At 33.8% G+C, this 25293-nt stretch overlaps 1 protein-coding gene across 2 annotated transcripts in view; it reads left to right on the top strand.

The window, feature by feature from the left end:
• ERBB4 (erb-b2 receptor tyrosine kinase 4) overlaps positions 1–25293 on the top strand; it is a 1141529-nt gene that overhangs the window by 777979 nt on the left and 338257 nt on the right. For both annotated transcript variants that reach the window (XM_007524518.3, XM_007524517.3), the window contains exons 7-12: positions 4792–4933; positions 6607–6720; positions 8231–8357; positions 15424–15497; positions 17248–17338; positions 19541–19740. In XM_007524518.3, the coding sequence (XP_007524580.2) occupies positions 4792–4933; positions 6607–6720; positions 8231–8357; positions 15424–15497; positions 17248–17338; positions 19541–19740 (748 nt within the window). The remainder of the gene's footprint in view (positions 1–4791; positions 4934–6606; positions 6721–8230; positions 8358–15423; positions 15498–17247; positions 17339–19540; positions 19741–25293) is intronic.

The following is a 25293-nucleotide window of genomic DNA, read 5'->3' on the forward strand; positions in this document are numbered from 1 at the left end:
CACCACTGTAAATGAGCTTTCTTGTTAGCCTGAAGATACACGTTTGTGAGTGTGTATTTTTTTTAATTTTTATTTAAAAAAGGAAACACTGCAAGAACCATAGATAAGAGTGGTACAACTTTACATAATTCTCCCCACCAGAACTCAGTATCCCATTCCCCCCCCCCATAGCTTTCCTATTCTTTATCCCTCTGGTAGTATGAACCCAGGGTCATTATGGGGTGCAGAAGGTGGAAGGTCTGCCTACTGTAGAGTGTGTATTTTTTTGTTTGTTTTTTTGCTACTAGGGTTATCACTAGTGTTTGGGACCTGAACGACAAATTCACCACTCCTGGTAGCCATCCCCCCGTGCCTCCCAACCCTCTTTTTTTTTCTGTTCTATTTGATAGGACAGTGAAAAATTGAAAGGGACAGGTGTAGTAAAGAGGGAAGAAGAAAGAAAAACACCTGCAGACCTACTTTGCTGCTTTTAAAGCTTCCCCCTTGCAGGTGGGGAACAGGAGGTTGAACCTGTGTCCTAGCTCATCTATACTCTACTGGGTGTCCCACTATCTGGCTGTGTGTGTGTGTGAATTTTATTAATATTTTTTTCAAAACTGGCAGAGATTACCTAATGTATTTTTATATCACTGAGACTTCTAAGTAGGAAGCACTTGCATATTGTTTCTTGAAAGTAAATTTCAAGACTGAAGCAGATAAATTTGTAAACCTATTTTACAGTTTATATTATTTACAAGGTAATATAACTCAAAATTTATAAGACATACAAATATATGCTTAAAGCAGTTTGTATGCTAATCTGTCTCGCTTTTGTTTTAGAAGAGGACAGTTTTACTCCCTGTGATTATCATCTATAACATATTGGAGACAATTCTTATTGGTACCCCGATAACAATATTTTCTGTTTTGTGAATGTGTACTAGCTATTCTGTGAGCTATAGTTAATACAATTTCAAACATAAAGATTATTGGTAGTGTTTTTAATTAAAAAAAATAAAATAAGAAATTATTTTTCTTTCTCAAAATAAATATTGGGAGTTTATTTTCCTTATCTCAATTACCCAGAGAATGCATACATATATGTATGTAATTATATATTTATAATCTGTCTATACCAATTCTGTTGTTAAATGAAGGGCTATTGTAGAAATGAGTAGAAAAGAAGAAGTTAAACTGTTAATATTTAAACTTCATTTTATTTTATTAGGCAGAGAAAACTTTAGAAGGGAAGGGAAGATAGGGTGAGAGAAAAAGAATACCTGCCATACTGCTTCACCATTCCTGAAGCCTCCCCCTACAGGTGGGGACTCGGTTTTGAGCGCCAGTCTTTATGCATGGTAATAAGGACAGGTGAGACATTCTACCAATGAACCAGCAACGCTTGAAATGTGCATGGTAATTTATGCACTTAACTGACTATGCCACTGCCCAAGCTCCAAAATGTGAAAATTTGAAAGACCCAACAGATCTTGAGCTCTTGTCTGTTTGTATTCTTGGTATGAGAGCTTGATTTAGAGGATACTGAACAAGTGTTGTAGCAACAATTTTGAAGCTGTAACACCAATGAACAAAAACAATAGAACTTTCACCTAAACATTTTGCACTGCAGTTTTTTTTCTATGCTTCCATTATTATGATAAGTAGTGTGTCCACTGAGCTTAAGAATTACCATTCCATTATTTTCATGGATGGAATAGTGATTCCATTTAAGTATTTGGTACATAATGTTTAAGAATGCCAGATTAAAACCTTGGTGTAAGTTATACTGCTGCTTTTTATGCAGGCTGGAAGGTAAATTTGTTATATTCTTCAGGCTTATGTTCTTTTGTTGCCAAGCAATCTGTGCAGAATACTGCATAAAGTATGTTAGTAAAGCAATTAGGAGGACACATGAAGTTTTATAGCTATAAATTAAAACTTACTGAGTTTTCTAGATTGGCTTTTAATAGATCCTTCCTGGAAAGTGTCATCTTACTGAAAAATGTATCATCAGTGAGTCTCTTTATTATTATGCCTCTACTAGACCATCACCAGGGAATTGTCATGTTGTGATAAAGCACTTGCTAAAACAACAATTGATGATGAAATTGTTTTGAAGAAACAGAATAAATTAATGCTTATTAATAACCACACATACACTTTATGATGAAAATGTACTGGATAGTTTGAGTTCATATTATCTTGCATACCAAATTAATTCCATGAATGTTTGATTTTTAATTTAGAGAGTTCACCTACTCTTTTGATAACTACATGTTTTATTTTATGTCAAAGACCTCTCAGTTGGTAAACTGTTCTTAATGTTTTCAAATACATTGGAAATATTCACAATTTGAAGTCACAGTGCAAATATATGTCACCTGAAAAAAAAGTGTTGTGCTTGAACTTAGTGTCTTTACTAAATACTTGTGTCATTATGAAAAAGATCAGACAGGAAATAGCACCATTCTCAAATATTTCATTGTGAGCTGACTCTAACTACTGTTTTATATTCAGCATTGTACACACTGCCTTTCCACTTGACTTGTCACCAGTTATAGCCATTTCTTTAAGTTCAACTTCAACCATCATTACAGTGATTTTTCCACTGATGATGATTGTGCTTACCATGTTACTTAAGGTACCAAACTATACAAACACAGCTTTAAGGAAAGTCTACCTTGGATAATTGAGAATTTAGTCATCAGTTCTAGGGTTAAGCTCAAAAAAAAAATTTTTTTTCTTTGTTTTTTCTTTTTCTTCAATACTAGCTGACTTTAAACAATTCTTGGATTGGCAGAATAGTTCATCTGAAAGGGTGCCTACTTTGCCATGACGGTGATGGGGTTTGAGCCAGGCCTCCACACACTAGAGAAAATTTTGTTACAATTGTGGCTTTCTCTTGCCCACTCTGTTTCATGCAAAAATCAGAGACCTGATTCTCCAATGACAACAACATAATAGTAATAAATTAAACAATTCTCAGTTTAGAAATTAATTTGTAAATAAAGACTAACTTAACCTCCGTGACTGTAGGTGGTCTGCTTACTGTTCTTACAGACATAGGAAACAAGGTTTTGAAAGTTCTAGAACACTGAACAAATTTGAACTAAAAACTCACAAATGACATTAAGTTATAAACATGCTACATAAAATTATTGAGATAACAGTAAGACTGTTTTAGATATACACTTTTATACCTCTTCCTGACAGGCACTATCATAACACAAACAGCACCAAAGTACACCTTCCACCAAATTCAACTGGGCTGCCTTTACCCATGTAACACCTGCCTCCTTCTTCCTCTCCCTTTCTTGATCTTGGTTCTGCACTCAGTTAAAAGCTTGTTTTCTTTAGACTTTGTTCCCTTGCTTTGCTTCCTTATTTTGTACGTATAAGTGGTATCATACAATATTTGTCCTCCTGAGTTACTTCATAATCTTACACATTTCTATCCATGCTGTTGTAAAAGGCAACACTTCCTCTTTTCTCACAGCTGAATAGTGCTCCTTTGTGTTTATCTGTTTATTTACTTTTTCTTTTTTTTTAACCAGAGCACTGATCAGCTCTGGCTTATAGTGGTACTGGAGGATTGTATACTTAGGACTTCAGAGCCTCAGGCATGAGAATATCTTTGCATAACCATGAAGCTGTTACCCCTCCTTTCCTTTTGTGTTTATATACCACAGCTTCTTAAGGTTGATTCCATGTCCTGGCAATTGTAAATAACACTACAATGAAAATAACTGCACATGTACCTTTTCAGATCAATGTTTTGTGGTTTATTTATTTATTTATTTATTTATTCCCTTTTGTCACCCTTGTTGTTTTATTGTTGTAGTTATTATTGCTGTTGTTATTGATGTCATCATTGTAGGATAGGACAGAGAGAGGAGGGGAAGACACAGAGGGGGAGAGAAAGATAAACACCTGTAGACCTACTTCACCGTTTGTGAAGTGATCCCCCTGCAGGTGGGGAGCCAGGGGCTCGAACTGTGATCCTTGAGGGATTGCGATCCTTGCTCTTTGTGCCACCTGTGCTCAACCTGCTGCACTACCACCCAACTCCCGTTTTGTGGTTTTTGAATGGAGATCTGGAGTGCGATTGTGTGAGCAGTTGTGAGAGTACATGCTAGTTATGTTTAATTTTCTGTTAAAACTCCGTACTGTTTTCCAGAAGGCCTTCACCAATTTACACTCCCACCATCAATGTATTAAGGTGCCCTTTTCTCCACACCCTTGATATCACTTGCAGGTTTTTTTGTTTTGTTTTATTTTTTTAGTATTTCAGTGTAAACCATTCTTTTAAGATAGTGATATCTCAGTAAGTTCTTTTTTTCCCCCTTTCTCTCATAAGTGATTTTTTTTTTTCATATACCTACTGGAAATCTGCTGTATTCTTTGGCGAAATATGTGTTCACTTCTTCCCTCCATTTTTGACTAGGTCGTTTTTGTTGTTGTGTTTTGTGAGTCTTTTATATATCTTAGATAATATTAATGAAATTGATATACAATAAATACAGAACACACAATGCTAACGAAAGTTTTGCAAGAAAAAAAATACAAGCAAACTAAGAAATTAAAGAGAAAAAAATTTTTAAAATTATTTTTATTAGTGATTTCATAATGATTGACAAGATTTTAGCATAAGAGGGATACAATTCCCACCACCAGAGTTCTGTATCCCATCCCCTCCAATGGAAGCTTCTTTATCCCTCTGGGAGTATGGGCCAAAGAGAAAATTTTAAGACAGTGTTCCTTTAGCAACTTATGAAGATTATCTTTAAAAATGAAATATTTACTATGTTGCAGGCCTGCATGAACTTCAATGACAGTGGAGCATGTGTCACTCAGTGTCCTCAAACTTTTGTCTACAATCCAACCACCTTTCAATTAGAACATAATTTCAATGCAAAGTACACATACGGAGCATTTTGTGTCAAGAAATGCCCACGTAAGTAACGAGATAAGAAAGATCATATTTATTGTAGCGTCATTTACAATCCAAGAAATTTCATTTTAAGTGTATTTTAATTTGAAATATGTAAGAATATTGTGAATTTCCTTGTGCTTAGTTATCACTACCAGTTTCCAAATAATGAAATTAAAATTGAAAAAAATTAAAATATTAGTCCAAATTCTCAATAAAGAAGTGTCATAATTGTGGTAGAGTTCAGTGTCATTATCTTCTAAACTCATTATTTTTATTAAACTTCAATATTTTTCATAACATGATGTTTCTCAGAAAAATGAGTAATTAGCATGAAGCAATATAAATAATGAATTTTACTTCTGATGACAGTGAAACTTTGACTAATACTTTATTATTTTATGAAAAATATAAGGATATATATCTAATGTTAAATATAATCTTAAAATTAGCAGTAGATGTAAAGGGTTTTTTTATTCTAAATTGATAATATTCCAGTGGTTCAAAGTAACCAGCATTGCTTTCATTAAAAAAAAAAAAAAAACACAACAATTTATATTTTGATATTTTTCATTGTACTTTCTTTGTTTGGAGGATGCAACTGTTCTTCAAAGTCCACTGCTGAAAAGACTAAAAAATTACTCTATTTGTCTCTATATTCATTTAAAAGTAAGATTTATAATCATACAAATGATATATCTTTCTTGGTACAAATGATGTAGTGGGAGGCATAAGAAAGGTGGAATTGGATTTAGCTATGGATTCTGGCTTTGCTTAAGTTACAAGATTGTAATGAGCTAGTTTTCTATTTCCTCCTCTTTAAGATGTGAACAGCAATGATCATATTTCCTCCATCTCTTTTTTAGTCATTATACAGATGAAAGGGATAAAGAACAAGGATCAGAGAGACCACATATAAAAACAAGTTATTGAAAATGATAATTTTAGCCGTTATTATACTGGTTTAACATAATTTTTTATAGAATCTGTACATTATACATAATACATTCAAATTCAAAATGACTCTGATTTAGCATTTTTGAAGTCACAAATACACTAAAACTAAGATAGTGGAGATTTTCTAGCCTAATATTTCACCAACATGCAGATAATAAAAAAAGCAATATTAGTTTACTTAGCATTTCACTCCTGAAATACAGACTTTTCAAAATTCATTTTGTTTCTTCATATAAAACCATGAGGCAGTTTCTGTGGCACTCCACTGAGAAAAAGAACACATTTTAGACATTTGTTCCTGGAAATGAAGTGCACCCTCTTGATCGAAGGCAGCTTAACTTCAGCTTTGTCTGTGCTTCATGTAATTTAAAGAATTTTTAGACTTCAAACTTGCATCATGACTGGAAATGAAGTGGAACTATTGAAAAACACAAACTAAATGTCACGTACTTTCCTGAGTCTATAAAAGACATTCAGTCTGTCTTGGGGGCCAGTTCAGGATGAGGAGCAGTAGTCAAGCAAGTACGAGTTGTTAAAAGACACTAATCTTAGATTTGAATTTGGATATTTGAAGATGTTATGTCAGCTTGAGATATTTAGACAAATGAGTACTTTATGGGAAGAGACGTAGATGCTGTTAGTAGTAGTAATTATATATAATTTTTAATACTTGTTTTAAACTGGTTTGCTGGATATTAACATTGCTAATTTTCTCTCTCTCTCTCTTTTTTTTAATTCAGATAACTTTGTAGTTGACTCCAGTTCTTGTGTACGTGCTTGCCCTAGTTCCAAGATGGAAGTAGAGGAAAATGGAATTAAAATGTGTAAGCCTTGCACTGACATTTGCCCAAAAGGTAAGATAAAGTTAAGATTATTTTTGAATAGCAAGGATTCATCTGAAGGGTTTTTTTCTTTCTTTCACTTTTAATGGCCTAAGTGCTCAAAACATATCATTTCAAAAACCAAACCTTACATATAACTTTCTGTGACTTTGGACAATATCCTGAAAGTATCAACCTTAATAATAGTTTGTTTTATAGGTTTTAAGATTGCTTATACATTAACATTACTCAAATAAAACTCACAGTTAGCTTTTATAGGAAACAAGAGATAACATTGTCTTTTATTTTATGGTAACAAATATTAGAAATTATGCTCAGAACAAGGGGGCAGTCAGGGAGATAGCATAGTGAATATGCAACAGACTTTCATGCCTGAGGGTTGGGAATCCCAAGTTCAATTCTCAGCACCACCATAAACCGGAACTGAGCAGTGCCCTAGTTAAATAAAAAGTTCAGAAATAGGTCACACGAGTAGTGCACCTACTTTGTCATGTTCATGACTCATAGTTGAGTATGGCCTCACCTCTTTGGAAGAAGCTCCAGTGCTGTGATGTCTTTCTCTCTGTCTCTCTGTCTTTGTCTCTAGCTGAGAAATGTCAGACCATAGCAAAAATGGCCCAGAAGTGACAAAACTAACAAAATAAAAGCCTAGATGCAACATAGCTCACATAGGAACTCGTCTTAGGTTTTAATCTGACTCTCACCACATTGGGAGAAATTTTGGTGTTTGGGTTGTTTTTCATCTTTCTCTCTCTCTGTCTCACTCAGTCGATCTCCTTCTTTGTAAATAGCTGGTGTAAAGCAATGAAACCCCTGTGATAACAAAATAATAATAATAATAATAATAATAATATGGAGCAGAACTTTTATATGATCATTTTAGCAGCAAAAACACTTATTTGTTGCTTGCCACTATAAACTTAATGATCTAATGTGTGTAAATGTAATGCATACTTACTCTTGAAGGGTTAAATCTTGTCAGAGATAAAAGCTATGGAATGATAAAATCTTTATAAAGCACCATTCATACTCAATTTATATATAGATACATAAATGGATCTTGAATTTTATCACTCATAGTATTTTCCCTTTATTATTTTTAATCATATCAGGGTACAAGGCATTAAAATTATTTTGATAAAGTAGCAATTTAAAAAATATTAAAACTTTTTTAGGATGGCTTTGGAAATAGATAATTTTATATAGTACCAAATTAGTATTGATTTATGAGAATTTTGGTTTTGCTATGCATTTTTGTGTGTCTTTGTTGGTTTTTGCTATAAAATAGACTTCTTACTATGAATGACAATTACTAGTTTTGCACTGAAAATATTAGAAAGCAGGCCAACAGTGAAGTTGGCTTGAATGATTATTTTATTAGTTAGACAGCAATTCTTGTCATAGCTTCTTAATTTTATAATTAAATACTAATGTTTTTGTAAATGTTAATATTTATAAATCATTTATTTATTGGTTAAGAAAAAAGGGATCGCAACCAATGAAGTATGTTTCATTTCTACAGCTTGTGATGGCATTGGTACAGGGTCATTGATGGCAGCTCAGACTGTGGACTCCAGTAACATTGACAAGTTCATAAACTGCACCAAAATCAATGGGAATTTGATCTTTCTTGTCACTGGTATTCATGGGTATGTGTTACATCTTTGTGCAAAATTATCTTGCAAAGTATAAACAAAGTTTAAGCATTTTCTTTTTATATATTTTATTGACATAACAATGCAGTATTGTTTCAGGTATGCATAATTATAAATCAATGGCTGTATACATTATGCTAATTTTACCATTGACAGCCTCTATTAGAGTTTTCATAATATACTTGATAAATTATGTAGTCTTTAGATCTAGAAAAGTTCTGACCTGCCTTAATACTTATGTCTGATAAAATCAAGTTTCAGATATAACTAGTAGCGACAGTAAACCAGAGTTTTTGCATGCATATAGATTTTGAGTTTCGTCACTCTTTAAATTTATAACTCTTAAGCTCATATCTAAGCTGAAATGATTTGTAAATAAGTCCATTCAAAATCAATTTCATGGGGGTCGGGCAGTGGCGCAGTGGGTTAAGCGCACGTGGCACAAAGCTCAGGGACCGGTGTAAGGATCCCGGTTCGAGCCCCTGGTTCCCTACCTGCAGTAGAGTCACTTCATGGGCGGTAAAGCAGGTCTGCAGGTGTCTGTCTTTCTCTCCCCCTCTCTCTCTGTCTTCCCCTCCTCTCTCCATTTCTCTCTGTCCTATCCAATAACAAAGCAACGTCAACAATGGCAATAATAACCACAACGAGGCTGCAACAACTAGGGCAACAAAAAGGGGGAAAAATGGCCTCCAGGAGCGGTGGATTCATGGTGCAGGCACCGAGCCCAGCAATAACACTGGAGGGAAAAAGAAAATAAAAAACTAAAAATAAATTTCATTATTTGTTCATTATTTAAATATGTTAAGAGATATGGTATCAACAAGTACATTAGGGAATTTCAATATAATATCTATCCTATTACTTAATGATTCCTTCCAGCATATATGTCAAAAAGTCTATCACTAATTTGAAAAAAATATATATCACTAAATTGAAAATTTCCTGAACTTTCAAAATTATCTTTGACCTGTTCTATCATTTGGAAGTTAATACTGTCATAATAGCTCTCTTAGATGCATTTCATGTCAACAATAACAGTTGTGCCATTTTCTGGGTTAGTTCATTATAGAACCACCTGCTGGTTTTAACTGGGAAAACAACTAAATTTGAGTATTTAAGTCATAATAAAAATGTCAGTGTTTTTATTTTATATATTATCTGTGTGTCTACATTGCTACTTAATTTCTAAATATTGGTGCTACAGGCTGTATATAAGAATATCACTCAAATACTTCAATTTAAACCTTATTCTAAACATATATCACAATATTCCTAGGAGCAAAATGATTTCACAAATTATAATTGATATGTCCAACTAGGAACAGTGAAAGAAAGTAGTGTTTCATTCTGTTGAAATAAATTACTCTAGATGTTATTCTATACATTTTTCTTTACAGTGAGATCTTAATGTAGACCTGACCTATATCTGGTATTGTAACAATATATTTACCTTTTCTCCCAGATATATTTTATATAACCCAAGCAGTGTTTTATTTTTAGTGAGATCACCATTAAAAAAAAACATTAAAAACGTGTGAACTTTGGGAATAGTGTTTACCTTCCTACAAGACAGCAATCTGTTGGGAGTTTGAAATTGCGAGTTATGGGTGGGGGTAGATAGCATAATGGTTATGCAAAGAGACTCTCTTGCCTATGGCTCTAAAGTTCAGGGTTCAGTCCCCTGCACCACCATAAGCGATAGCTGAGCAGTGCTCTGATAAAATAAAAGGCAAACAAGCAAACAAACTTAAAAATGAAAGAAAGAAAGGGAAGGAAGGAAAAAAGAAAGGAACTTAGAATGAAAGAAAAGGAAGAAAAGAAAAGAAATTACTAGTTATTTCAAGAATCACAAATAGTTAACTTACGTATTACCATAGTGGACTCCTGCATTCATTTGCAAGTTTATCTTTACCTCCTGAAGTAACTGAGTATAAAAAACCTATCTCACTATTAAGTGTCTCTTTATAATGTAACACATTACAATTTGCTTTGAAGTGTTTATTTTATTTCACTATTTAAATAACATGTAACAGAAAAATAGAACAAAGTAAAAAAGATACTGACACGTGGTGCAACAAGGATAAAATCTGGAGCCTTAGGCATGTACATCCTGCTCTCTACCAGTTGAGCTGTTTCCCCAGTCACTCACGTAACTATTTTTAAAACCAAATATACCCTGAATTTAAGACCATATCATGTTAAGCGTCTTCTCAAAAAATAAGACACAGCCCGTTTAGTCACACTGCTTAAGTACTATATCAGGTGATGCCCATTATTCTCTTTTTCTTATTATTTTATTAGTGATTTAATAATGGTTTACATTATTATCAGATGAAAGGTATATCATTTTTTTAAAATTTATATTTATAAAATGGAAACACTGACAAGACCATAGGGTAAGAGGGGTACAGTTCCCACCACCAGAACTCCATATCTTATCCCCTCCCCTGATAGCTTTCCTATTCTTTAAACCTCTGGGAGAATGGACCCAGGGTCATGATGGGGTGCAGAAGGTGGAAGGTCTGGTGCTTCTGTAATTGCTTCCCCACTGAACATGGGCGTTGATAGGTCAAGCCCTACTCCCAGCCTGTCTTTCCCTGAAAGGTATATACTTTCACATAACACCCAGCGCCAAAGATCTGTGCTCCTTCATCCCCCAGCCATAACCACCATAGTTTTCACAAAGTCTTACAGTTTGCTACTTTTTATTTTTAATATACACTTTGATTACAGTAAGTTGTTTTTTAAAATAGTAAGCAAAGCTAAAAAGTAGATTTTGCTTTATAACCAAGTTTCTGCAAACTACAATTTACTTACAACTTAGTCATTTAATAAATAAAAGAGCCCAACAAGCTATTGGCATCTAGTTTTTAGCACAAAAATGTCATTTCCAGAAATAGACTAAGCACTCATGACCTTATTTTGAATGGGAACCACAAGCAATACTCAGTGTCGAAGGTCCTCCATAGGCATATTCCCCCTTTTGTATGTCATAATATTTGACATGAGGAGGCCAGATGTTGGCACACCCAGTTGAGTGCACATGCTACTATGTTCTAGGACCTGGGATAAAGTCCCTGGGGAGAAGGGACTTCACAAGTGCTGAAATAATTCTATAGGTATCATACTCTCTTCCTCTCTGTCTTCACCTTCTCTTTCAGTTTGTCTCTGTCTCTATCTAACAAATAACTAGTAAGTAAAATATTGACAAGGAAGTGAAGTGATAGATTCTACAGTGGTAGACAGTGAAAAAAGTAAAGTGGTGTTATTAAACGTGAAAATGTGTTTTTTATACTGACATATATTTTGAATCACTAAACACAGCGACAGGGTATATATTATGTTCTTTACATGATTCTGAATTCAAGTAAGACAGATACCACTTTTAAAATACCACGGATTTTAAGTGAGTGCAGGATGAAATTCCCTAGGAGTACTTTGAAGTTTGTAAGTGAGATTATGTCAAATTATTTTATGAGAACACTGGATCTCTAAAATTAAGTACATAAAATTTCTGTGGTCCATTGGGCTTCCTCTGAGCAGTCCAGAATTCATTTCACTCCTGGCAACCTAGAAGTGTTTTCAGTAAAGATTTGAATTGACCCCATTATTGTATGTTTGCCCTGAATTTTTATTGTTTTTCAACAGTCAGGCTATTTGACTATGTGACCAGAGCTGCTCTCTGTACTGTTTTTCATCAAAATAACAAATGTTGAAAGCTCAGTGTACTACAGCAGAACTAATATGGTCACTAAGTGAAAGTATTTGAAATTTAAAAAACAACAAGAATTTTTCCAAATGATAAACTTATTTTTTTGGTTTCATACTCAACAAAAGCATAGATATTTTATGTATCTTTTGTTATAAATATAGTAAGTTTGCCAGAACATTTATTTAGCTTTTGAGCAAAAGTTATATAACATTGAGGAAAAGCTTAATTACATGTTTATTATAGATAAATCAATGTATAGCTTTCTCTAATTTTAGCAGCGTCCAATATTTGAACCTTTTTTAACACTGTTAACCTAGTGTTATATTATAAGCACTGTAGTTCTTTAAAACAGTGACCAAGTTTTTTTAAGATATGGAATATGTTAAAAATATGGAATATGTTGATAAAACAAGCATAGAGATACAGAACAGAGTGATACTAGAGATCAGAGTTATTGGAGCTAATAATCTTATTAAGACTCAAGGGTCAGATTAGCAAATGCCAGTGAATTGGGGCTTACATTTCCAGAATATCAGGAATATATGCATAAATGTTTGGGAATCATGAGGCATCTTGATTATACTCTTATAAAAATAAAATTCAGGGGGTCAGGTGGTGGCACAGTGGGTTAAGCGTATGTGGCCAAAGCGCAAGGACCGGCGTAAGGATCCTGGTTCGAGCCCCTGGCTCCCCACCTGCAGGGAAGTCGCTTCACAGGCGGTGAAGCAGGTCTGCAGGTGTCTGTCTTTCTCTCCTCCTCTCAGTCTTCCCCTCCTCTCTCCATTTCTCTCTGTCCTATCCAACAACAAACAACATCAACAACGGCAATAATAATAACCACAATGAGGCTACAACAACAAGGGCAACAAAAGGGGGGGGAAATGGCCTCCAGGAGCGGCACTGAGCCCAGCAATAACCCTGGAGGAAAAAATAAAATTCAGTGGCCCGGGAGGTGGCACAGTGGATGAGGCATTGGACTCTCAAGCATGAAGTCCTGAGTTCAATCCCCGGCAGCAGATATACCAGAGTGATGTCTGGTTCTTTCTGTCTCTCCTCCTATCTTTCTAATAAATACAATCTTTAAAAAATAAATAAATAAATAAATAATAAAATTCAGGGTATCATATCCTAGTACTTAAACGCTGTATAAAAATGCTGTCCAGAAGATGACACAGTGGATAAAACATTGGACTCTCAAGCCTGAAGCAGCAAATTTAACCCCGGGTTTCAGTGTACCAGAGTGCTTTTCTGGTTCTCTCTCTCACTCTCTCCTCCTCATTAATAAATAAATTATACTCTAAAAAATAAAGAGGGACTGACAAAACTCAGTTGGATAAAGTGCTAAAAATGTTGCCTGAATGACATATGTTTGACATAAAATTCAAGTCTGTAATTATTTTGCATGATCAGTATGTATTACATAAAAATGTTTCCTACAATGTGTATCTCTAGAAAAAATCTATTATGTATTTGATCTTGAAAGTGTTTTTTAGGTGTATCTTTTTTTTTTTAATTGAGGACATTTGTAGACTGGTAACATTAAGTATAGAGATATTTATGCACTGCAAGTTGGTATTTATAAAAGTCTTTGGAATTTAGACTTTTTGGCAAGTGCCTGATGATCTTACTCATATGTGATATCTAAAGAATAAAGCAGGGAATTAACAGCACCAGACATAAACAAATCTTTGTTTTGTGACAAGAGATCTGTGGTTACCAATAATCTATAGTACAGAAAATTGACACTTTGGTGTTAGGTGGAATGCGGTAATATCTATTTTCAGTAGGTGTGGAATTGTACTCCTCAGACAGAAACAACTTAGTAAAGCAACATCACCCTCAATTAAAAATTAAGCTTTTTAAATATTAACTTTATTGTTGGGTCTAGAAATAGCTTACCAGGTAGGGTAATCCCTGCACTCCATGGACTCTCTATGGATATCCACTGAGATGCTCTGTGCATGGTTGAATAAGGCTGAGGTCTCTCTCTTCAGTCTTTTCCACTTTCATTTATCCCACTCTCTGTTTCTAAAGGAGAATGAAAAAAATTGACATGGATATGGTCTTTGAATAGCAGCACACTAAAAAGTTAATAAAAATAAAAGCTTTAAATTTGTTTTTCAATGTTAGTATCATGTGATTACTATGCTATAAAAGCATACAAATGACTGCTTAAAGATCAGGTAAAATCCAGACAGTTCCATATAACCCATATAAAGAAGACCTTTCACACAGTAGTCTGAATATTTCAAAAACTTCCCAATAGATGAATGTGACAAATTAAATCAGTCAATAAATAAATTGATTTCATGTGTGTTTGTAGTTGCTGCTCACAATTTAGGATACTTAGAGACATCCAGAAACAATGGTTCTCATAACAACATAGTTTATTTACAGATACTTTCCCAATTAAGAATCAACTTTTAAAAGCATAGTAAAGGGACCAGGTGGTGGCACATCTGGTTCAGCGCAAACATTACAGTGCACAAGGACCCAGCTTTAAGCCCCTGATCCCCACCTGCGAGGGGAAAGCTTCATGAGTGGTGAAGCAGGGCTGCAGGTGTCTCTCTGTCTCTTTCCCTCTATTTCCCCTTCCCCTCTCAATTTCTCTCTGTCTCTATCTAATGATAAATAAAAAGATTTTTTAAAAAGCATAGTAAAATAGTTTACAAATGGACTTACTCTATTTAGAGGGAAGTTAATAATAGTCAAAGTTATCCCTTTCTCAGTATTTTTATAGAAAGGTTCTTGGGCTGTCAAAATAGTTCCCATGCCTAATGTGCTTTTTTGTCATATGTGTGACTCAGGTTCAAGTCCTGTCTTCACTGCCTTATAGGAAGTTTCCATGTTATGGTCTCTTCCATTCTCCTCTTTATTTCTGGAAAAAAAAAAAATCATCTCAAGGAAGAAGTCACTCTATCAGCAACTTTTTCAAAGTACCTAATTTTAACCCACTCCCACATCTTGTGTAGAATATTTAGACAAAGTTAAACCTCTTACTAATGACTAAAATAAAACTTATATTTGAACAACAATATCAGAAGAGAAGACACTATGCGGAACCTGGACTGGAGTTGGTGTATTTCACCAAAGTAAAAGATTCCGGGGTGCTGGGGGGAGAGTACAGGTCCTGGAAAAGGATGACAGAGGACCTAGTGAGGATTGTATTGTTGTGTGGAAGACTGAAAAAATGTTATGCATGTAAAAACTATTATATTTACTGTGGAAGGCATGACATTAACCTCCCAATAAAGGGAAAAAATTAACTCTAATGAAAAATAACTAGTGTCATGTTTTTATTCTTTTATCTAATATTTTATTTATCTCCATCTCTTCCTGATTTTCTAGAGATCCTTACAATGCAATTGAAGCCATAGACCCTGAGAAACTGAATGTTTTTCGAACAGTTCGAGAGATAACAGGTAATTTGGTAAAGTGAAATTACTGAACAATTAACTATGTGAATTGCAGTGTTTTTTTAAACATATAATTAATCTTGGAATCAGCAACTCATTTTCAAAGAAAATTGGAGTTTAAAGTTGCATGTTGTTATAGACAAAGACTATCTTTCTCATAGCATTTCATAGCATTTCCCATAGCATTTGTGTACTTTGAAAGTCTGTGGGATTTAAAACAAAATACTTAGTTTTAAAATAAAAAATTAAAAAAAAATTAGATGTTAATTTAATGAAACTAATGATGAAATTAGATGTGGTCATCTGACTCACAGATATATACTTTTTATATACTTTTTGAAAAGTAATACTATCAAATGTAGGTAACACAACATTCATTACATATTAAATTAGTTCTTCATATGTTCATGTCTGTTATAGTATATGGAATGGGGACTATTACTGTTTGTGATCTAAGAATGTATAATCAAATGAGGAATGTTATTGATACACACAAAAGCCTTAGGCTGGTAAATTGATAGAAAAATGAGAGAAATATTTGAAGTCTTAAGTATACAGATGAGGAGGCCAGATGGTAGCTCAGCGGGTTAAGCTCACAGGGCTTGAAGCACAAGGACCAGCCTGAGGAGGATCCTTGTTTGAGTCCCTGAAGCTCCACCTGCAGGTTTTTCGCTTCATAGGAGTTTAAGCAGGTCTGCAGGTGTCTATTTTTCTCTCCCTCTCTCTGTCTTCGCCTCCTCTCTTAATTTCTCTCTGTCCTATCCAACAACAACAGCAACAAAAACAGGGGCAACAAAATGGGAAAAATGACCTCCAGGAACAATGGATTTGTAGTGCAGGCACCAAGCCTCAACAATAACCCTGGAGGCAAAAAAAAAAAAAAAAAAGTATACAGATGAACTGGTAAAGGGTTTCAGAGTAGTTAAAAACAGTTTTACCGGGAGTCTGGAGGTAGTGTAGCGGGTTAAGCACACTAAAGAGCAAGGATCCGTGTAAGGATCCTGGTTCCAGCCCCCGGCTCCCCACCTGAAGGGGAATCGCTTCACAGGAGTTGAAGCAGGTCTGAAGGTGTCTGTCTTTCTCTTTCCCTGTCTACCCCTCCTCTTTCCATTTCTCTCTGTACTATCCAACAACAATGACATCATCAACAACAATAGTAATAACTACAGTAATAAAACAAGGGCAACAAATGGGAATAAATAAAAAATATATATATATTTAAAAAAATTTATCTAGTTAGAATAGACTTTTATTTTTATAAGAGTAAATAAATAATAATTTAAAACTTAATATTGACTAATTTTTAAAGAGAGAGACTAGAGCTTTGCTCAGCTCTGGGATATAATGGTGTTAAATCCCAGGTGTATAATGGGGGTTAAATCCCAGGTCCCTAGGACCTTAGCAATGCAAAGCTGGTCCACTACCAGTTGCCTAGGACTTCTTCAGATTTAACATATAAACCTATATGATTTTATGTACCAGAAGTATGGAATCTGGATGATTTTTATTTTTGATATTATCTATTTTTGATATTATCTGTCATAGCTCAGAAATTTTGGGTAAGACTCATTCTTCGAAGAAGAAATGTGTCATAGAGTGTTTTAAAGTAGGAGTATTCATTGCTCTTCACTCATTTCTCACCCTTTCATCTCACTCACTTGCTGCATACATTTTCTTTTTTTTTTTAAGAGTAGTAAGTATTCAGCACAATTGCCAAAAATAATATGAAATGTTTTAATCTTGTGATCTTGTGTAGGTTTCTTGAACATACAATCATGGCCCCCAAACATGACTGACTTCAGTGTTTTTTCAAACCTGGTGACCATTGGTGGAAGAGTACTTTATAGGTAGGTATATGTATATATACAAAATGTGAGGTTAGACTAAGTCTAAGCCATCATCGTCATAGTTATAAGTCTTCTAGAAATATTCCTTTTCCATTTAATAGCAAAAATATCAGTGTCTTCAATACACTTTCTTTGAACATGCCTATTGTACAGTATCATTTTTCCAGCTATTTAACCCTTATATTAGCGTGTGGAATGCATGATATGAACCATAATATTTAACCCCAGTTTTTTACTTTGCAAATCTGAGGTCCCCACATGTACCATTTCAGTGGACCCAGATTATGTTTTATTTCATCTTTTTTATTCTCTCTCTTTTCCCCTAACGGTCATTACTAGGGCTTGAGGTCTGTACAATGATGACCCCATTAGTTCCAGTGGCTAGATACAGAGAGAAACATAGAGGGGGTTGGGGAGAGAGAGAGATTTACAGCACTGCTCTACCTTCTATGAAGCTTCTCCCTGCAGGTGGGGGGGGGGGCTGGGGTTTCTAACCTATGTCCTCATGCTAGTACTGTGTCCAGTCAGCTCTACTAGGTGCACCACCAGCTGATCTTTTGGAATTAGCTTTTTATCTGAAGAGAGAGACAGAGACAACTACATCTGAGCTTCCCTGGGTTCCACAGTCTCAAGCATGTGCTGTACTTTCAAACCTTGACTGTGTGCATGGCAAGTCATACATCTTACTCCATTACTGTATCTTCAACTCTTAAACTTTTTAAAATATTATTATATTTAAAAGATAAAGCTATTATCATTTGAACAAAATATCCTAGAACTGATATTTTAGGCATTGACGTACCATCATGTAAGTGCTATTGTTACTTAATACAGAACAGTAAATTAAAACTCAGAAAAACACTGGTCTACAATTTGAATGTCATTATTTCTATTAATAAAATGGGTGTTAAGATTTATCAGTCCATTACCTTTATTTTATTTCAGTTTCATCTGTATGAAGCATGTTTACGGATGATTAAAATCTGGTTTACATAAAATTTTAATTTTCTGTTTTGAGTTCAAAAGAAGCCTGAAATGCTGTCATCAGATATTATGCAATGTTTCATGGAAAGCCCAAGAATTTTGCTTTTGAAAATGGGTTTATCTGTGGTATGGTAGGTGGCGCAGTGGATGGGGCATTGGACTCTCAAGCATGAGGTCCTGAGTTCGGTCCCTGGCAACACATGTAACAGAGTGATGTCTGATTCTTTTTCTCCTGCCCTTCTAATAAATAAATAATCTTAAAATAGGTGTATTTGTCAGAGAGTTAAAATTGTGAAGAGGAACGTACATAAAATATTTTACTATGCTTTGAGTAAAATAGTATGAATCTAGTGAGCTTTTTTTCACACTATAACCAACAATTCATATTGGTTATTATGGTAAATAACTTGATTATATTTGGAGATATGAAATAATTACATCTCAGTTGGGTATTAATAATAGAGAATGTATATGAAATAAAAGGAAACAGCTTTTACTGCCAAAATGTGAAGTAACGTTTAATAGTTAATTGAATTGGGAAACACATGTTTATTCTTTAGAGAATAGAAAAGAATTTCATTACAAAATGTAGAGTACACTGAAATGAAAATGAAAAGAAATGATCAGTTGTTTTTAGTGTAGTTGCTATATCTTCCTCATTTATCCACTATTTTGTGTATTTTTTTATAATTTTAGTTGAATCTCATGTTTCCTTATATTTTAAATGTATCCTATACTTTCACATTGGCTTATTATCTATATTCTCTGTAATGTATACCATTTCATACAATATAAACTAAATTATTGCAATCAAATGTTTTTACTTTGGGTAGATGGACAATTATAAACATAGTCATTGGTGAACATTTTTTAATTATTTATTTCTTAATTTAGGATTTCATGTTAAGGAATTTAAGATTAAATGGACACCTAGAAAAACAATGTGAAGATAAGTCAGTGTTCATTAAATAGAGATAGAGATACAACACTAATATCTATAATATAAAACTTGACTTTTATCTTTTTATTGTGGAAGCGGGTGTCAAATGTCTGCTTTTTAAACAGTTGTATAGTGAGTAAAGAAATTCCATGTGGAGTAGAGACTTATTGCTCTTTTATGCTCTTTTAACATTTTTTTTTATTGTGAGAGTCTTATTTCATGAATGCATTTCATAGCCATGATTATTTCATTGTTTCCCCCCTTCCCTTTTTGTTTAGTGGTCTGTCCCTGCTTATCCTGAAGCAACAGGGCATTACTTCACTACAATTTCAGTCCTTGAAGGAAATCAGTGCAGGAAATATCTACATCACTGACAACAGCAACCTGTGTTATTATCATACCATTAACTGGACAACCCTCTTCAGCACTATCAACCAAAGAATAGTAATCCGAGACAATAGGAAAGCTGAAAACTGTAGTAAGTACATTATCTGAACATTAAAACATAGAGCATTCGTATTCTCCTATCCTACAGTAAGCCTCAGAATTGTTGGCTTTATTATCCCTACCCTTAGGAATGGAGTAGTTGTATTTATTGATATGGTATAAAACTATCAAAACAGGTTTTAAAGCTTGTTTTTCTTAAACATTTTCCTGTGGGTATGTATTTAGATTCTATGTGAATAGGTAGAACAAAAATTTATAAATATTTAACAAGTACCTTTGATAAGCTCTTGTGCCCAGTCAGTTTGTAGAAATCCACCATATTGAATTGACTCTGATTTTTGGTGACTGTATATCTTAATAATGCAGGATAAGAGAGTAGCTGCCATCAAAAGAAATGAAGACATGATATATTGAAATGTATATGAAATACTGTTGATGGAATTTGTGATTCAAGAATTTTTGTTCAAAAAATCTTATTTTATAAATGTATTTTTGTAAGCAAGCTATTTCTTTTTAAAATCATTTTATTATTTATTGATTTAGTCCCATCATATACATATATATAGCTATACAAAACCAAAAATGTTTTCATGAGCACATAATTATTCAATCTCTAGCTTACATTTTTATATCCCAGTGGATATTACTTGACTATTCCCTAATTTCTTATTGAGTACTAGTGTTATTTATACTCTACAAGTACTGATAAAATACCTTGTTTTTCTCAATGCAAGGGGAAAGCTTCACATGTGGTGAAGCAGTGCTTTTAGATGTTTCTCTTCTCTCTTCTATCTACACTTCCCTCTCAATATTTCTCTGCCTCTATCCAATAAATAATTAAAAAAATTAAAAATAAAATGAATGAATGTAGTTTAAAAATTTCATCATTTGTAAGGAATCTACATACAGTTCAGCTATCTTGGATGTTTCAGTTTTTTCTTTTTTTTTTTTTTCCCCAAAGATCTTTTGTACCAGGAGGTACCTAGTTTAAGGAAACTTAAGTTCTTACAAATATTTGTGTTGCACATGGAATAAAAAAGTTACATGACCTTGTAAACTATGCATGCTTACTTTCAGTTAGCTTTTTTTTCCTTTTAATTTAAGCTGGATTATTTTCACACTTTATATACTTGTGACAGAAAATTTGCTTTATCTAATAGCTAATCTTACCTACATTACTATGTGTGCACCTGCCCCAGACATGGTGGACCATTAGTGAAACTAGAATAGAATGCTCTTTAATACTTATTCATAAGTATTTCCACAAGTCAGGATTATACACTTCTTCTACTTCATTAAAAATAGAGCAGAACAAAATAGTAGCACTACTACATTTCAAATATAATATTTCACTATGAAGAAAATATTTTAAAGGAAAAAGAACAGAAAAATACTCCACTTTGACCTGTTGGTAGTTTTAGAGTCCACAATTGTTTATATTTATTTTATTAATCAGAATAAAATAATGGGAAAATACAGAAAAAAACCAAATGTAAGAAAGCTAGATAGGAAAAATTATGTGATTATTTTCTTACCTCTATGTCCTTTGGAATAAATTTATTTATATTTCATGTTGTAAATATATTTTCTTATTCTGTGTAATTAGAATTGCCTTTGAAATTTTTGGAAGAAATGAAAGAGGAGAAGTGTAAATTGTTATTATATTAGAATAAAAAATAGTTTTGTAGAATGTCAGGTTATTAAAATTTAGAACTAGGCATCAGGATACATTGGACTCTGCATTTTGAAATATGTAGTTACTTGTAAAGTTGAACTCGGTAGTATTGTGAACTTTATATTCAGCCTTCATACTTTTGTGTATTTGATTATATACTGTTTATCATTCACAGTGGTCTCTGAAAATGAAGAAGCTTAAATATTTGTTTCACTTAAGTGCACTGTAAATAATTTAGTCTTGGATTTTTAATTTTAATATATTATGCACAAGAAGTTACATATAAGCATGCAAATTTTTACTATAATACATAGTATACATATGTGGACGCACATGCAAACACAACACATATGTTCACATCTTTAACAATACATGTGTATACATGTGTATACAGCCACCATCATATATTCTGATAATGAATCTGGGAAATGACTTGGTAACTTAAAAGTTGATAAAAGAACCATCTTGGGGGATCAGGTGGTAGCGCAGTGGGTTAAACGCACATGGTGCAAAGTGCAAGGAGCAGCTTAAGGATCCCAATTCAAGCCCCCGGCTCCCCACCTGCAGGAGGGGAGTCACATCACAGGCAGTGAAGCAGGTCTGCAGATGTTTGTCTTTCTCTTCCCCTCTCTCTCTTCCCCTCCTCTCTCTCCACTTCTCTCTGTCCTATCCAACAACGACACCAATAACAACGATAATAATCACAACTACTATAAAAAAAAATAAACAGGGCAACAAGAGGGAAAAAATGGCCTCCAGGAGCAGTGGATTCATGGTGCAGGCACTGAGCACCAGCAATAACCCTGGAGGCAAAAACAAAAAAAGAAAAGAAAAGAAAAAAAAAGAACCATCTTGGTTTATAAGCACTTTTTAAAGTTCAATATCATTTTAAATGACTAAAGAACATGTCAATAATGAAAAACTACTTCCTTTATAAAGCATTAACAGCTCTATAAAGAGCTCTTCCATATTCTTTTTAGTGTTTTATATAAAATATTCTTGATAAGTGTCATAATAGTGACAATTTACTTTCTATTTTTATATTAATAGTATTGCCATAATCTGAATATGGATTCATAAACATTTTGGACTATGCAATTATCATCTTAGGTTAAGTATATGAAAATAGAATGTCTGTGTAAATGAGGTTGCATATAATAGCTTTGACATATATTGCCATTGCCTCTTTCAAGAACACTTGTGCTAAAACAGTCTCATAAGTTATATTTTCTCCTGCTGTTTGCAAGATTGGATAATACTCACCAGTTTGTATTTTGGTAATCTGAAGTAGGAAAGTGATATCCTCCAAAATTGCACCTTTTTGATTGACTTGAGACTTTTAAAAACAAAAAATTATTATCTTTATTTATTAGATAGAGATAGCCAGAAATCAATAGGGAAGGGGGTGGTAGAGAGGGAAAGAGACAGAGGTGCAGCCCTGCTTCACCACTTGTAAAGCTTTCCCCCTACAGGTGGGGACTGGGGGCTTGAACCCTGGTCCTTGTGCATTGTGATAGGTGCGCTCAACCAGGTGCGCCACCACCTGACCCCGAGACTTTTTATGTATCAATTAATCATGCACATTTCTACTTTTGTGTATTATTACAACATAGGATTTTGTTTTTCTTTCTAGGTTTGGAGGAGTACTTTAAATTTTAATATTGATTAAACATGTTATGTTTCTCTCTTGAAGGTTATTTTAAAACTTTTGTTTTACAAACTTAAGGTTTTATGTAATTGAGTGAAGGAAAGGAGGAAGGGATTAAGAAGGAAAAGAAGGAAGGAAAGAAAAAAGGGAAAAGAAGGAGGGATGAAGGAAGAGAAAAAGAAAGGGAGAAAGGGAGGGAAGGGGAAATAGAGGAAAAAGAAAGGCAGGCCTGTCACTGGTCATAGAGTGCATGTGCAAATTCCTAGGTTCATTCTAGCACACCATATTAAAAACAATTTTTCCTTCTCTGTTCTATGTGAGACACTTGCATAAAACTGTGTTTATCATAACAGTCTTAATTAATTAGTCCTTCATATTAGAAAATCCACAACATATGAATTTTAGATCAATGGTTCAGGAAAAAATAATGAATGGAGAACATATTTTTTCAGTGTGACAAATGAGCTGATGAGTTGTAAAAATACCTATTTCTATTAATGAGAGAGATAGAGAAAGAAAGGACAGAGAAAACTTGAGCATCATTCTGGCATATACAGTGATGGGGACTGAACTCAAGTCCTCATGTGTGAGAGTCCAGCTGTGCCATCTCCCTGGCTGAGAGCATATGTCTTTAAACAAATAATAAAAAGGAATATGGATCTCTGTTATTTATCTATGTTTTATTTTCCTCAAATTTGATAACCAAGCAATCTACCTTCTTGAACAGGCAGCTAAAAAAAGAGGGCCAACAAAGTTATTGTTCATTGCTAATAAATGAACCCTCTAAGTAGATGCGTGGTCCAATTTTGCAATGAGTCACAATTTAATTGAGACTGAATTTAATTGAGAAAACATTATGATTAAGGGATAGTCTGACAGCAGTGAGGTAAATATAAAGCAATGTTTGCTTACCAGGTTATTTTTTTTCCTTTAGTTACTATGTCAATAATAATAAAACAGTAGGCATTTTATAAGATCACAATATAGTTCACATCATCAGTAGAATGTATCAAAACCACTTTGGTTGTAAATTAAGCTTTACCTTGTATTAAGAAAATATTAATATAATCACTGTTATTTCCTCTGCCTTGGAATCTTGATTTTAATCTGAGTACTCCTATACCAGCCTGTATATATGCTCTTGGGTAATATGTATTTACAAATAAAATGCTGCTTGACAGGTTAGAGGAATTATTATTTTTGGTGTTGTAGCCATCTTGAGTAGAGATTTTTTGAACTTTGACACATTTTTAGCGAATATTGGCAAATGTACATTAAAGTACATGAAGTCTTGATTCTTCAAAGTAACCAGGAGGGAGAAAATTATAATTGTACTTCTCAGTTTTTCTTTTTAAGCTACCCAAGTAATGCTTTAAAACAATGTTCTTTGTTAAAACACACACACAATTCAAATAAGACTCATTGTATTAGAAACAGCACAATATTTAATCAGTAACAATGCTGCAGAATGTTCTCTGTGTTCTTATCAAAAGCGTGATAAGTGGTACTGTTGCTAGTTTCAGAAATGACACCCTTTCTATTTTGTAATCTAGAAATTCTGAAAAAATGAAGGGTCCTCAACAATAAATGCCAGGGTTGCTTCAGGCTTCAGTTTTCATAACAAATGGCAACGTTTAACATGAATTGCCTCTAACTCAGTGGCTGAAAACAATTTTAAGCAAAAAATTTAAATTGTGAAAAATTCAATAGTCTAGACTCTGGTTTCCATCAATTCTTGCTCACTTATGAATTGTATTATGTCTTCTCTTCCCGACCTCTACCCTGCCCACCCCCCAAAAAAGATATATTAAAGTCCAGACTTGTGGCACCTGTGAAGACAAGCTTATGTGGAAATAGGATATTTCTAAATGTAGTTAAGCTATAAACTTTTTTCTTGTAGCACCAGGGAATGAACCCAGCTCTCATATATGTGCTATTTTAGAGAGGTTAAAGGGGAAAGAATGTTCATCTTGTTAGAACTTGTTTACTAAATAGGTATCAGTGGTAGGAAAATCTACAGTTGAGTAATTTAAACTACATATTGTGTCTCAAGAGGTGGAGTAGTAAATAAAAGCGCACATTGAGTAGCTGTTTTACAGGTAAAAACTAAAAAATGAACTATAAAAGTTCTCCCTTTACTAACCACAAATTATTTTGTGATAGTTTGCATATTAATTGAGTAACTATCGTATAGTTAAATTTTGTTGGTTTTAGTGTCAACAAAATATTTGTGGAGAATGTCACTTTTCAACAGTCAATAA

This window comes from Erinaceus europaeus, chromosome 7 (genome assembly GCF_950295315.1).
Source record: "Erinaceus europaeus chromosome 7, mEriEur2.1, whole genome shotgun sequence".
NCBI lineage: Eukaryota > Metazoa > Chordata > Mammalia > Eulipotyphla > Erinaceidae > Erinaceus > Erinaceus europaeus.